Raw genomic sequence first — 12,749 nt, 5'->3', positions numbered from 1 at the left:
CATACTCCTCGGGCATGTAGCAGTTCACCCTAAACCAGTTTGCACTGTTGCCTCACTGTTGACATTCAGAGGGTCTTTGCAACACCGCAAATTTATTTCCAATAATGAAATGGAAATAGAAACTCCAGAGTCAGAAATTCAGGCATTTATCTTCTGTGAAAGTTCCTCTCTAGAATACACTTTGGCTTCAGAGAGCAGTGGCTCTCTCTGCCAGATCCACACTGCACCTGTCCCCGGCTCTGCATCGGCTTTTAGCCCTCTCACCAGACCTGCACGAGGGATCTCCGAGTCTGATATAATCCAGAGGGGTTCAAAGAAAAGCCTTTCTTAATCCCACTGGAATTCAACAAGAGGTAGTTTGAAAAATCAATTCCTATGCCTATCACACATCTTAGAAAAAAAAAGAAACTAAAAACCTAACAGACATTGCTGCAGCACCAGAGATGAAAATCTACTGCCCAGAGGCTTTAGTTTAAATCAGTAGTTTAAATATGCAGGGAATCATAACATTAAAGACATGTCCCTGATGGACAGAACATCAGCACACAACGCAGGCAGCAGCTCCGCAGCGGGGAAGGCAGCGGTTTTGCTGCGGGGCCGCGGACAGCGATGGGGGAGCAGCACTTTTCCAAAGGACGGCCGAGAACCTCGGTCTCGCCTCCGAGCGCCGTCTGCGTGGCGTGCCACGGTCACCCTCCAGGCTTGCCACGGCACGCAGGGGACACGCTTCGGTCTCTGCTTTTGTAACTGGCGGGCCAAAGCCTGTCGGTGCCGCTCAGGGCACTCTGGCAGCAGGGAAAGCAAGCACATCCCTTTTACATGGACAAACTCTTTTCTCTTTGAGTGCCACTAAAGAAATGACAGCAATGCCCAAAGTGCAGCAAAGCTGCTTACAGGAAGGGCAGCAACTGCTGGCTACATATCGTTATGAGTGCTCCTCTCCAGCTGCAAGGAAAAAAAAGGAGAAAAAAAAGCCAAAAATCAAAACTATCTTGCTTGCTTTTTCAGCCTCAGAGACACACACTTCTCCCAGGCACAAGCTTTCAGGGATAACATTCCCAAATCCCTTGAAGACGCTTGCCTGCCGTTTGCTCCTGGTTGCCATGGTGAGCGGTGACGGAGCCCAGGACGGGTATAACACGAGGCAGCGCGCTGGGAAGGGACTGAGCAGAGACGGGAGAGACCCGAGCGGTGGCCGGAGGGGAGGGCGCTGCCCGCCCGGAGTCACGCCGCTCGCAGCGCACCGCCGGCCACGGCGGACCTGGGAGGGAAGGTAAGCGGCTTGCCGTGGCTCTGCAGACGCGCAGTGACGGGGGCCTGCGGTTTGGGTCTTCATATGAGAAGAACAATTAAAACAATCTTTAATATGGGATGCTTCTGGAATGAAGGACAGTTATTTACATTAAAGGAGAGAGGAGGAAAAAAAACTCCTTCAGTTTTGACAGAATTAACAGGAGAGTAACTACTGCATGCAGCTTCCGCTCAAAGCACTCAGCTGATACAGGAGATCAGCCCTGCAGAGAGCATTTCAGGGGTCTAAAGGAGTGATGTTCCGAAATAATTTGTGGCAGTTGTTAAACAGTAATTCATTAGCGGAACATGCCTTTTGTTTTCCTGCAGGAGAGCTTTAGAAGTATTATTTATACTTTTGTTCTTGCCTAAAGGTATTGATTTTATATTTCATCAGCCTCCAAACTTTACAGTTAAGATCATGATATGACAGTATGAGGTGTTATAGGAACAGAAAGAATTGATGCTTTATTAAGCAACAAATTAGGTATTCAAAAATGCAGCGACTGTTTAAACCAGGGAAATAATCATTCATGGAGTCAGGAGACTCAACATCTACAGCAATGGGGGAGAGGTGTTTGCAGGCGAGGAGACAGCTCCCAGCTTCCTCCTAACTTTCAGGCAGCTGATCTCCTACTATTATTTTCTCTTTGCCTCTGCAACAGGAGATACAGCATTTCCTACATTCACAAAAGGGAGGCTGTGCTTGGTGACTGAGGAAAAAAAGGAAAGAAAAAAACAGTAAAAAGTGTGAGCTTCTACATATGGAAATTACGGAAGCACCAGTAATGAAAAATGCTCAGCATGGCAGGCATCTCAGCAGGCTGAGTTTACTTCCCACACCTCTCTGAGACTTAGAAGTCTATAGTGAAATAGGGTGGTTTCCACGTGGCCGCTCCTTGGGGCCATGGTACCCTTCTGGTAACGTTACAGAGGGTAGCAAGGTACTCAGTTTCTGAAAGTTCGCTGAAAAGTCTGAAGAAAAGTGTCAGGAAGCTTTTCATCTGTAAGCATCTGAAATACTTAACTGTTCTCAAAATGCAATTTTTTTTTGTGACAAACATTCACAAAAAAAGTGCAAAGACATTCATGATTTTTTCAACATGCTGTTCATTTCAGTAGCTATCTTTGTTTCTGAAGCCTATACAGGTCCAATCTAAGCGCCAGTAAAGCCAGTGGAAAGATTTCATTGATTTCAGTGGCCTTTAACTGAATCTGTACATGAATCAAGAAACTCAGCTGTTCCCTGCTTCTGGTTTCAGGGCCACGATGAACATTGAAGTCCACAACATCACTTACACCACTGCCACAGTCTCCTGGGCCACAAACAACCCCTGTCCGGAGAACTTCTACCACATCATGTACCGACCCAATTGGAACAGCATCTTCACTGGGTATTTACGCCAGAACTTCCACCGTGAGGAGCGAGTTCCCCACTCCCTCAGCTCCCTTGTCCTCCACAGACTCACACCATCCACTGTCTACATCCTCTGCATCACGTGCAAGAACTCTTACCCCTCCAGCAATCACTGCATCACCTTCCATACTCCAGACAAAACCCCCCTGGGTTTTGGTGGCTCTAAGCATGAACCTACCACCTCCATGTGGATGGTGAGCAGCCTGTTGCTTCTTTGCTTTCTAGCTATCTTGGTCTATGGTTGCCTGCAGTTCTGGTCTGCACAGTGCCACAGGGCTTCGAGGCTGAAGCAGTACGATGCCAATTCAGAAGGAGACGTGGGTGAACAGAGAAGCTCACTGGAGGGGCCTCCGAAGGGTGGACTGAAAGAGGAGCTTCTGGAAGTCCCCATGACAACTGTTCTAGTGAGGAGTTCCAGCTTCATGAAGGAGAGTCCATATAGTTCCCCTCACTGCTTTTTTCCCTATAAAAACAGTGATGATAAAAGGGCCATCTTGCCGCAGCATGGCCTTCAGTGACAGCCAGATAAAGGGATCCTTTGCTTAGCCATTTGGTTCATTCTGCTCTTTCCCAGCTCTTGCCAACATGACTGTCTGTGTATCCATGGGGGCTATTTGTTCCAGGGTAGAACATGAGGTGGAGACGTTAGCCATAGGAAGAAAGATTTTTGTCAAATGACAAAAATATTCTCATTTATTGAGGGGATTTAAAAAAAATCCAAGTCAAATCTTTGAGAATAGTCAGGCTAGGCTGACTATTCTCATTATCTAGTCTGTATTGCTGCTGTAGATTCACTTCAGAGTCATCAAGCTACGTCTACAAGAAACAAACTCCACTAACATAGTTTCACACTTAAGTGACACTTAGCTAGGATGCCCAAGACCTCATTACCCTTGTATAAACCATCATCACAGTCTTACAGAAGAGCTTTTTGTATTAAGTAGACCGTACTTGCACACAAATAGTTTAGTAATTCTCATTTTGACCTACAAATGAGATTCTGGAAGTGGCATCTTCCTCTGGGAGAAGCACTACTCTGGAGTTCAACTCTCTACCCTCTGCACATTTAGAAAGATAAGACTTGGTCTCAGTGCCAACAGCAAGCACAGTGGTGTTAGCTCATTCTGAGACTGGTACCATGAGGAGAAGAATATGGAAAACAAAAACCACACTGAAGCTGCTTGTTGCATGGCTTTTTGGTTTCACACAGCAATGCCACTGTGCATTTGCATCTGCTGTTCTGTTAATGAACCGGTACTTGCATTTTCTTCTTCCTAAATAAATGGTTCCAACACCCATCCCTACCGGCTGCTGTGCCTCACTTACTGACCTTGGATCCGTAGAGGTAATAGGGCTGAACGTTGGCTGGTTTGTCCCGTTGGGGCTCCTGTGTGAATGGGATTGCAGTCCTCACAAACCTGTGGCAGGCATGGGAGAAGAGAGGGAAAACAGACCAGACGTTGTTAACTGTGTTCAGTACAGGTCTGGGATGAACTGCATTTGCAGGTTAATTAGTGTGACCTAATGAGTTTTCTTTCATCATCTCAGTTACATGAACTCATAGGCAAGCTCCTGCCCCAGTCTGTCAGTGATGTGAACACACTAGCTTAACTTGCCACCAAGGTGGCTTTTCTTGGCAGCTGCAGCAGGCAACGAACACACACGCAAGCAGCTGCCGCAGCTCTGCTGCTGAGTCGCAGCTATTTAAACTGCATGAACCTGGTCACTTGTCATCACTGTCTAGCTTCATTGCATGAATTTATTGGCACTATCGAGGCCAAGGGGAGGTGGTAGCAGGGGCTTTAGCTTCATTTTCACTGTCAATGCTGTATTTCATAGAAAAAAAAATGTCACTGCAATGCATGTGTCAGGTCTAACGTTTCTGAATGAACAAGGTCTTCAGCTGCCCCTTGCCTTGCTTTTCCCCTCTCACCTGTTGGTGGATCCATTGTAGCAGTAGTTGGGTAGAAAATCAAAGTTGAGCTCCCAGAAGACGTGGAGAGTGATGCGCCCATAGGGCGCAGAGACATTGTGGTTGGCCTCTCGGAACATGGCATCGAAGCTGTCCAAAGTCATGTGTTTGCAGAGCAACCTGTGAGTCAGGCGGTTTATTTCCAAGAGCCACTCCAGCTCCTGCAGCACACAAAGCAGCAAAGTGTTACCAAGATGACAGTAGAAACGGCTGATTTAATTGCTAAGGGAATGATTTTTGTATCTACACCACACAGAACTTTAGAGGTGTGACCAGACTCAGACACCATGTGAGGATGTAGCAAATGCTAAAGACACCAGTTTAATTCAGCAGCCAAGGCCAACTGCAGTTCTAGTCAACAGGGTCCTGGTCCAGTATTTCCTAAGCCCACAAGCAGCAAAATTAATTTGTTCCCCACTGAGCACCAGCAGGCTTTCACATCAGAAGCCTTGGAAGGTGGAAACCAGTAATTTTACACTACTTGACTCTGAAGCTCCTGTAACGTATCAAAGGCAGCAAATCCTGTACACAGAGATGACCATGAACAATGTCTCAGTCACCTGCATCCAGCAAGAGGAATTAAAGTCAGGATTTCCTTCTCAAAGGACTCTATGAGCTTTGCAAAAATCTAACTGCTTACTGCCACTTTATGATTTACACAGATACTTCATCGTCTAATCATAACACAATTACAGATGGATAAATGGAAATATTAGAGATTCAGCAGGGTAAAGGAGAATATATGACTCTCTGAAATCTACTGTAAATGGGACTTTCTTTGAGCAGAATTCTGCCAACTGTGTATACATAGCAGTGCATTATCCTCTTTATTCATACCCTCCTTTCAGTTAATCCCAGTTCTTACCACTATAGATGTTAGATCCTCACTCTCAAAGCGACTAATGGCTTGGTCTAATGATTTGTACATTGCAGCTGAGATACGCTGAGTTATGAGCCTGTTCAGGTCAATTGATCTACCTAGCAACTGTGAAAAGAAGAAAAGATATTTGCCCGTTATGTACAGATGGGGAAAAGCTTTCAACAGATACAAATTAAAACCAAACATCCAAATCTGCTTAAACATGAAAATGGTGATGTACACTCCCCTGTAGGGTTTACCATTTCCTAAGAGAAAGGGGAAGGAAACGTGGAGTGCAATTCACTTTCCCCTCAGTCACCACATCCTGAGTGTAGTGTGTGAAATCCTCCTCATTCCAATACCAATCTTGACTGCACCCAGCACTAGGACACTACCTGGCACCGACATTCGAAGCCAAAGAAAAGAGAGACCAAGAGCTTTGATCACTTACGTTTACCACTTGCACTGTACCTGGACATGTCTCTGCTTGAGTAGTGTCTCATAGCGGTTAGATGGTGGGTATGGAATAATCACCCCATAATTCTTACATTCAGCCCGGAAACGTTTATCCAATAAAACACTGAAAAAGAGAAGCAAAAAGGAAACAAGCCAATCAGCTTCTCTTTGGATCTCTTCCAAACTTGCTTTCATCCTTCTTTTCATCTTGCTCCAAGTGCCAAGAATTTTCCGCACACTCTAATAACTACACCTTCAATACTAAATAACAAAGCTGTAATTGTTATCTCATGACTGCCATGCTGTTGCCTATCATTCTTGGCTTTTATGGCTAAAATATCAAAAAAGATAGACCATTATGCTGAAAAATATCAGCTACTGGGACATTTCTACAGGTGTGATCTCTCCTTGAAAATCTGCTGCTTGAGCATTTTGTTTCTCTAAGGTCAAAAGTGATCTACAGAAAAAGTTCCTTGCAGACTGCAGAATTACACCAAATACTTGGTTTATATTGGGGACTTAAGAGAAGGACTCTCATTAGAATTCATCCATTCTCTTTAAATCATTAGAAGGAAATATCATGAAGTGTGTATCTCCCCCAAAAAGGAGCAAGCACATTTGCAGAAGTCATTCAGTTAGCTGGCCAATCTGCTGTGTGACGTAAGATACTAAGCATCTTTCTGGGCATTACAAGTCCTGCATATTCCTGTTTTGTAAAGATGAGAGCCTTCCACTTCTCATTTTGCCTGTCACACACACACACACACACAAAGGTTAAGCTGGGACCTGTCTTGAATAGGCTTGACTTGCTTTATTGCTGCTCTCAGAAATTATACTCAGGTATCTATTTATGGTGCCAGTTATTTTTATTTCACTTTTAACTGTATCTCCTTGCCACCATTCTTTCATTTTTTCCACCTACACTGGTGTAACATGGATTGGAAGTCCTATGGGACAGGGATGATCTGTTTTGTTATGTTTACATGATGTAGCTACTCCCCAGGGGGAACTTTTAGGTTAACTGCAATTTGAATGCAGCAATATCCTCACCCATTAGCAGCAGTCAGGTTCTCCTACCTGCCAGCCATGGCTTTATAATAGGCAAAGATCTGATCTGCCAGCTTGTATACAAATTGATCAAAACACAAATTCACCTAAGGGAGAAAAAAAACAGACATCGTGAGGGTGTCACCAACATAGAGTAGGTCCTTCCTGCGCTTGCCCGTGAGACCAGTACAAAGCAGTACAAAGCTCTAACTCAATGTGTACATGTATGTCACACCACCTAAAAACACCACTGCAGTTCTCGCATGCTACCAATAAATAGAAACATTTCTTCTCACAGGTTTTGCGTGCTCTTATAGGTCCAAGCCCCCTATCTCTAATCATGTTTCTCTCTCAAGGATATTTGTTCGCTCATTTTCCTCTGAAGTCTCATAACTCTCTGCCCATCAGATCAATCCTTTCATGCTCCCAGTGTCTAACAGCTTCTACTGGGTCCCTCTGAGGAAGGTCTAAGCTGAAGCCCTTAATCTGCAGAGCGTATAAGCTCTCAGGAAGTTCGTAATCTTCTGAAAACTTTTCAGAATACAGTTACCCCCTTGCCCCATGAGATAACTGTAATTAATTCACTGAAGTGCTGTGCTGGGCTGTCAAACAGGACAATGTAAACCCAGTGAGCTCTCTCTGCACAGAGTAAAGAGAAAGAGTACTTACCTCAGCTTCAATTTCATCATATAGGAACTGCTTTTTGAACTTAGTCAAGGCATAATATGCACTGTCATTATAAAGGTCCAGGGGGTACAGTACATACCTGAGGGGAAGAAGACAGATCATCTCTTAATTTAACGTAGTAGCATGCCAGCCACTGCACGTGGCTTGCTCTGAAGCAGAGAAGATTGCAAAAACTGGATATTCTTTGCTTTCACTCCTTTCAACACTACTTACTCAAGTCCCTTGAATCCTCCTTTCTGCTTCCTAGACCAGCATTGCTGGAAGCAGCTCAAACTGATCTAGATTAGTGCTGTGATTTGCCTAACCAATGCTTTTTCCTTCTCCGCCCTTAAAAAAGATTCTGCCCTGCCATCACTACACAGCATGTGCTGACAACAGCCTTAACATGGAAAATAAAGCTTTCATAATGAAGATATTATGAACATAGTTACATTTGCATAACAGCAATTCTTCTGTCATTTATTTTCCATATAGAAGAAAAGTGTTTAGGTGCTTTAGCCCAAGCCCACATCCTTTTGCTTGTACATGCTATGCAACTGATGCATGAGGATGAAAGTTTCACTAAGTTGTGTGCATATGTAGCAACAGCCGTCAGCAGTTGGTTTATGATAAGTATGCAGACTGCACGTATCTGCTAAAAAGGTATGCCAGCCAGCACTCCTACAGTACACATTTATGTGGTATCGAGTCAAAAAACATGTATTTTTGCCCATCAGTCACATCAAAGAGGCTGTTCACCCCCAGCCTAACACTTCTCACTCCCCTTCTGCAAAACAAAATCCTAAGCTCCAGCTAATACATGCCCACCACAGATCCACCAGCTCTTACTCCATCATGGAGGGTTCTTTGGTTTCCAGAATATGGTCTGTAAGGATCCAGGGCATGGACATCTCGATAGGAAACTGGATGCGGCGGCCCATGGTCAGCTCGAGGAAGAATTCCCGGAACCAGAGCTGGGACAGGTCACAGCACTGCTGTAACGCTTCTGAAAACGCAGAGGAAATCCCCCCGGTGGGAGGGTGCAGACATTACTACCTATGGGATCTACAGCGTGGGACGTGTAGCAAGAGGCAGCTGCTTCTGCCTCATACTGAATTGGTTTTGGGTGTGAACCAGTTTTCAAGATATCACCATTTTTAAACCCAGACTATGTCCATGCTGTCTCAGCACTTTGTTCCTTTCTCAAAATTTCAGGAAAAAATTTCAACAGCCTGCCTGAATTCATTCCTGCAGATTTCTTCTGTGCCCAGTGACTCAGAAGTTTGGCTGGGGCAGAAATAAAGCTCCAGTCCTAGAATCTAAACTACCACCTGTGACATTTTTGCCATTGCTGACTGATTCACATTCATATAATACTTATTACCTAAAAAACATGCCCATACCAGACAGAAACAGAACATTCAGAAAAATAAGGGAAAATCTCCTGCATAGGTCTATAAGGAACAAAGACAATCTACTTTTGCCTTCCTAAGCATGCAAGATTTGATTCAAGCCTCCCTCTGCCACAGTCTCACCACTGATGTTGAGAAGGTGGGTGAAGAAGAAGGACTGCTTGTGGAACTCCTCAATGGCTAAGACTATTGGCCCATCCAAGCTGCTCCTCAGTGTCTTCTTTGAGCCACTCTTGTCTGCTATGAGGGACTCCAGCATGGTCCGCACCATGTAGAGCTTTGGAAGGAAGTTAACATGAAGTTACCACTCTCTAGTGATACAGCAGGACACCTTGTCATGGTGCTCCGCATAAAAAATACTGCTTCTGCCTGGCTGCTGCTTCAGTCTCTGGTCCCTGTAGACTAGAAATAATTGCACTCTTAAAAAAAGAAGGCCTTGGGAACTACATAACAAACTAGGCACCAAAGTAACACTTAAGACACAGCATGTGAGTGGAAGAAACCATGGAAACAGCTGCTAACCCATAGGATAAGATGCTTTTAAATGGATGTAAGACCCTAAATTCCTTGTGCAGAGGACAGAGATTTATATACCTGGGTACTTGATGGTCCTACTGCTCGCCGTGGAACTTTTATATCAAAGCCACCTTTGGGATCCTTCTCACCTCTCAGGCAAGGATCATTTGGAGGCTCTCGACCTCCCTCCCAGTCACAGATCGTCTTCCGAATTGCCTGAAGGACACTGGAATGGGTGGGGGAGAGGGAAAGTTGCGCTTAAACTTGCTTTTAGTTCAAGGGAAAAACATTCACAGCTGTGTCCACATGCGAAGGAAAGTATCTGAGACAGGAATATACACTGTCTTTTTGGGGGGGAGTCATCTTAGAGTTGCTGGCCAAGATATTTTGGTTGATTGCATACTATGAGCATAGGTAGCTACGGCTGTGCAGAGTCAGACTCAGGTGTACCCAGGGCTGTGCTCTTATATAGTACAAATGTGTTACACAAATAAATACACCTACTTTGCTTTACATTTAAAAATGACAGACTGACCTGATCAGAACGTTCTTCTTCTTCCTAACTGCCTGCCTCAGCGGTTCTCGCAGGGTTACCTGGGCAAAGTCCTGCAGAGCTGCATAGATAGTGTTGCGGATGGCCTGGTTAAAGACACTCTCCATCCGGCCCATCAACACTTGCAGACCTTTGATCATGGCAATTACCTAAAGAAAAAATTAAAAAGCTTGTACTTCTTATTTTTCCTATATTTGGAGAGATCCATAAATCTAACAGCGTTAGAAGATTTGGCATTAAATTAATTCTACTGGAGTAACTTAGATCCAGTAATTAGGTGACTCCGTGTGTGTGTGTGTGTGTGTGTGTGTGTGTGTGTGTGTGTGTGTTTTGTTTTTTTAACATCAGCTGCTTTACAACTCACAACAAGCTGAGGATAGCACTACAATTACTAACTTCCTGCAAATGCCCTTGTTCCTTGGCAGGTTGCTTCTCCACTCCTGGTCTCTTGATATCTTTAATAACACATAAGGCTGATAGTGTCAGCGAACTGCACGTGTTCAACACATACGTGAAGCTGCATGGCTTGCACAGGCATTTATCTGTGTGCCGGCAACAGAGTTTTCCTTGTACAATATCGTATAGAGGAATTAGGCCAGGAGGGAGTAAGCTACAAAAATTAAGGCAACATTCAAATCAACTTCAGACTCCAGGGAGAAAAATAAATATATAAGGGCATTCTATAAGCAGGATTGGAGGGCTATTCCCACTGCCCATGGACAGCCATACTGAGAGTCCATTGGTCACAGAGACTAGCTGAGGAGCCACCCTGCTTGCATCTGAGCATCACTCCGGATCTCACTCCACAACATGCTGCTCTGTGAGAGTAGATGCCTTTTTTCAAGGGCTCTGAATCCCTGTTTTGGGGGAGATTAATATATTCATATTAAGAAAATGCAGGGATTCACCTCTGTCTTTCACCAGCACATAAACAGAGTACAGGAAGAGCAGGATCAGGAAAAAAAGGGAAGTGCTCTCGTTATGCACTGGTACAGTGTTTCTGTTCCAGTAGGAACTCATAAAAACTTAATTTTCCTCTTAATTCTGGTTGCTTGTGGTCCACGGAGTGTAGCAACCTGCTGAGCAAGGTGAGATGCCCTTTCTTCCTCTTGGATGGGAAACCAGCACTTGCAGGTTCTTACTCATTTGTAGTATTTTTCATGCTGAGTCAAAACTTTTAAGTTACAATTTGTCAGGAACCTGTTCTGCCCAGAGCCCCCACTCATTCTTGTCCCTGCACACTAGTAACAAGAACAGTCATGGCCTGGATCAGTGCAAAATCTGAATGAAAAGACTGTTATTTCCATTTTAGAAGCTAGAGAGAATTAAATCAGTGTTTTCAAAAGCATGAACTTCTCAGCTGTGGGTGGATATCCGTGAGGAGGAGCTATAAGAAAACCTTTGAAAATTGTAGTCCAAATACTTCAAAACACCTTTAAAAATCTGTGACTTATCCCAGTGTGCTAGGTAGTATGTGGCAAAGTACATGAAATTTTGTCTCCAGGCCACACTCAGCTACAGCAGTATGGAAGAAGCAGCAGTTGGCACCTACTTCCACGAAGGCAAACTTCTCCTCACTGGTGTAGTTGTACCGGGTGGCTCTCTCATACTCTTCTGCTGTTCCTGGGCAATCTTTGTTACAGAACTTATCTGTGGGATGAACCAGCTTCCAAGAGTACTGGAAAAGAGACACAACATCGCAGTGAATAAAAAGCAGAGCCAGAAGGACTGAAAAGGGTACCATGCCAGCAAAACACTCCTTGGACATTGCTACAGTTGTCTGGCACCCCTTTGGTAGCAGAATATGTGCTTCCTCCTGACTTCATTATTGCTGTACCAAAATGTTAGTTTGGGTTATTTGGGAGCTGACAGTCACACTGGGCTCTTGACATTCATGAACTTGTGCTGAGATGTGTCAAAATTTCCCAAATTAAGAAGTTCTGTCATCATTTGAATTATAGCTTTAGTCATTCAAGACCCAGACTCATCCCATCCAGTTTTCAAGCTGGATAAGCAAGGTATTCAATCAGGAGAACAGTCATTGAATCTCCCTCTAACATCAGTGGGGGCAAAGGGTGGTTCAGCTCTGGAGTGTGACAGATCAAGCTCTCTTTCTCCATTTGGTAGAGAAACCAGGGTGATTAGAGGTCTGATTTTAGTATGTTTGTTAAAGGCTTAAAGTTAGGCAACATAAAACCAAGCTCACCTTTTCACAGTCTTTGTTGAACATGGTGTTAAAATGTTGATGCTCACCCGGGGAAATCAGGATGTTACCTACTTTGGTGGACTTACCACCTCCATGACATGGGCACTCCACTTGGACAGCAGCTGCAGTCCCCGTAACGCAAGGTCAAAGAGCTCCCTGTATTCTTCGTCTGATTTCTGGCTGTCCAGTCCTGAGCCAGTAACCACCTGGAAAATACCACATAACATCACAGCAGGACTCAGCAGCTCACTGCAAAGGCTTCCAGACAGGGCTGAGCAAAAGGCTGGGACTGGGATTGCTCTCGAATCCCAGCTGAAATGAATTCCATGTGATCAAACTAAAATTGGCCAGTGCA

At 44.5% G+C, this 12,749-nt stretch overlaps 2 protein-coding genes across 5 annotated transcripts in view; one reads left to right on the top strand and one right to left on the bottom strand.

The window, feature by feature from the left end:
* The window catches only part of CYFIP2 (cytoplasmic FMR1 interacting protein 2), a 47,346-nt gene that overhangs the window by 17,379 nt on the left and 17,218 nt on the right, over nt 1-12,749 (bottom strand). For all 4 annotated transcript variants that reach the window (XM_062587027.1, XM_062587030.1, XM_062587028.1 and 1 more), the window contains 12 exons: nt 12,481-12,600; nt 11,741-11,866; nt 10,171-10,337; nt 9,714-9,861; nt 9,243-9,396; nt 8,557-8,713; nt 7,711-7,807; nt 7,072-7,148; nt 6,010-6,118; nt 5,545-5,664; nt 4,641-4,840; nt 4,038-4,125 (listed from right to left, as the gene is read on the bottom strand). In XM_062587027.1, coding sequence (XP_062443011.1) covers nt 4,038-4,125; nt 4,641-4,840; nt 5,545-5,664; nt 6,010-6,118; nt 7,072-7,148; nt 7,711-7,807; nt 8,557-8,713; nt 9,243-9,396; nt 9,714-9,861; nt 10,171-10,337; nt 11,741-11,866; nt 12,481-12,600 — 1,563 coding nt within the window. The remainder of the gene's footprint in view (nt 1-4,037; nt 4,126-4,640; nt 4,841-5,544; nt 5,665-6,009; nt 6,119-7,071; nt 7,149-7,710; nt 7,808-8,556; nt 8,714-9,242; nt 9,397-9,713; nt 9,862-10,170; nt 10,338-11,740; nt 11,867-12,480; nt 12,601-12,749) is intronic.
* Nucleotides 1,120-3,225, top strand: FNDC9 (fibronectin type III domain containing 9). Its single transcript, XM_062587657.1, has 2 exons — nt 1,120-1,277; nt 2,553-3,225. The coding sequence occupies exon 2, from the start codon at nt 2,560-2,562 to the stop codon at nt 3,223-3,225; it is 666 nt and encodes a 221-aa protein (XP_062443641.1). The 5' UTR covers nt 1,120-1,277; nt 2,553-2,559.

Source organism: Rhea pennata, chromosome 14 (genome assembly GCF_028389875.1).
Source record: "Rhea pennata isolate bPtePen1 chromosome 14, bPtePen1.pri, whole genome shotgun sequence".
Classification (NCBI taxonomy): Eukaryota; Metazoa; Chordata; class Aves; order Rheiformes; family Rheidae; genus Rhea; species Rhea pennata.
The sequence above is the reverse complement of the archived record's forward strand: the minus strand, read 5'-3'. Positions and strand labels throughout refer to the sequence as shown.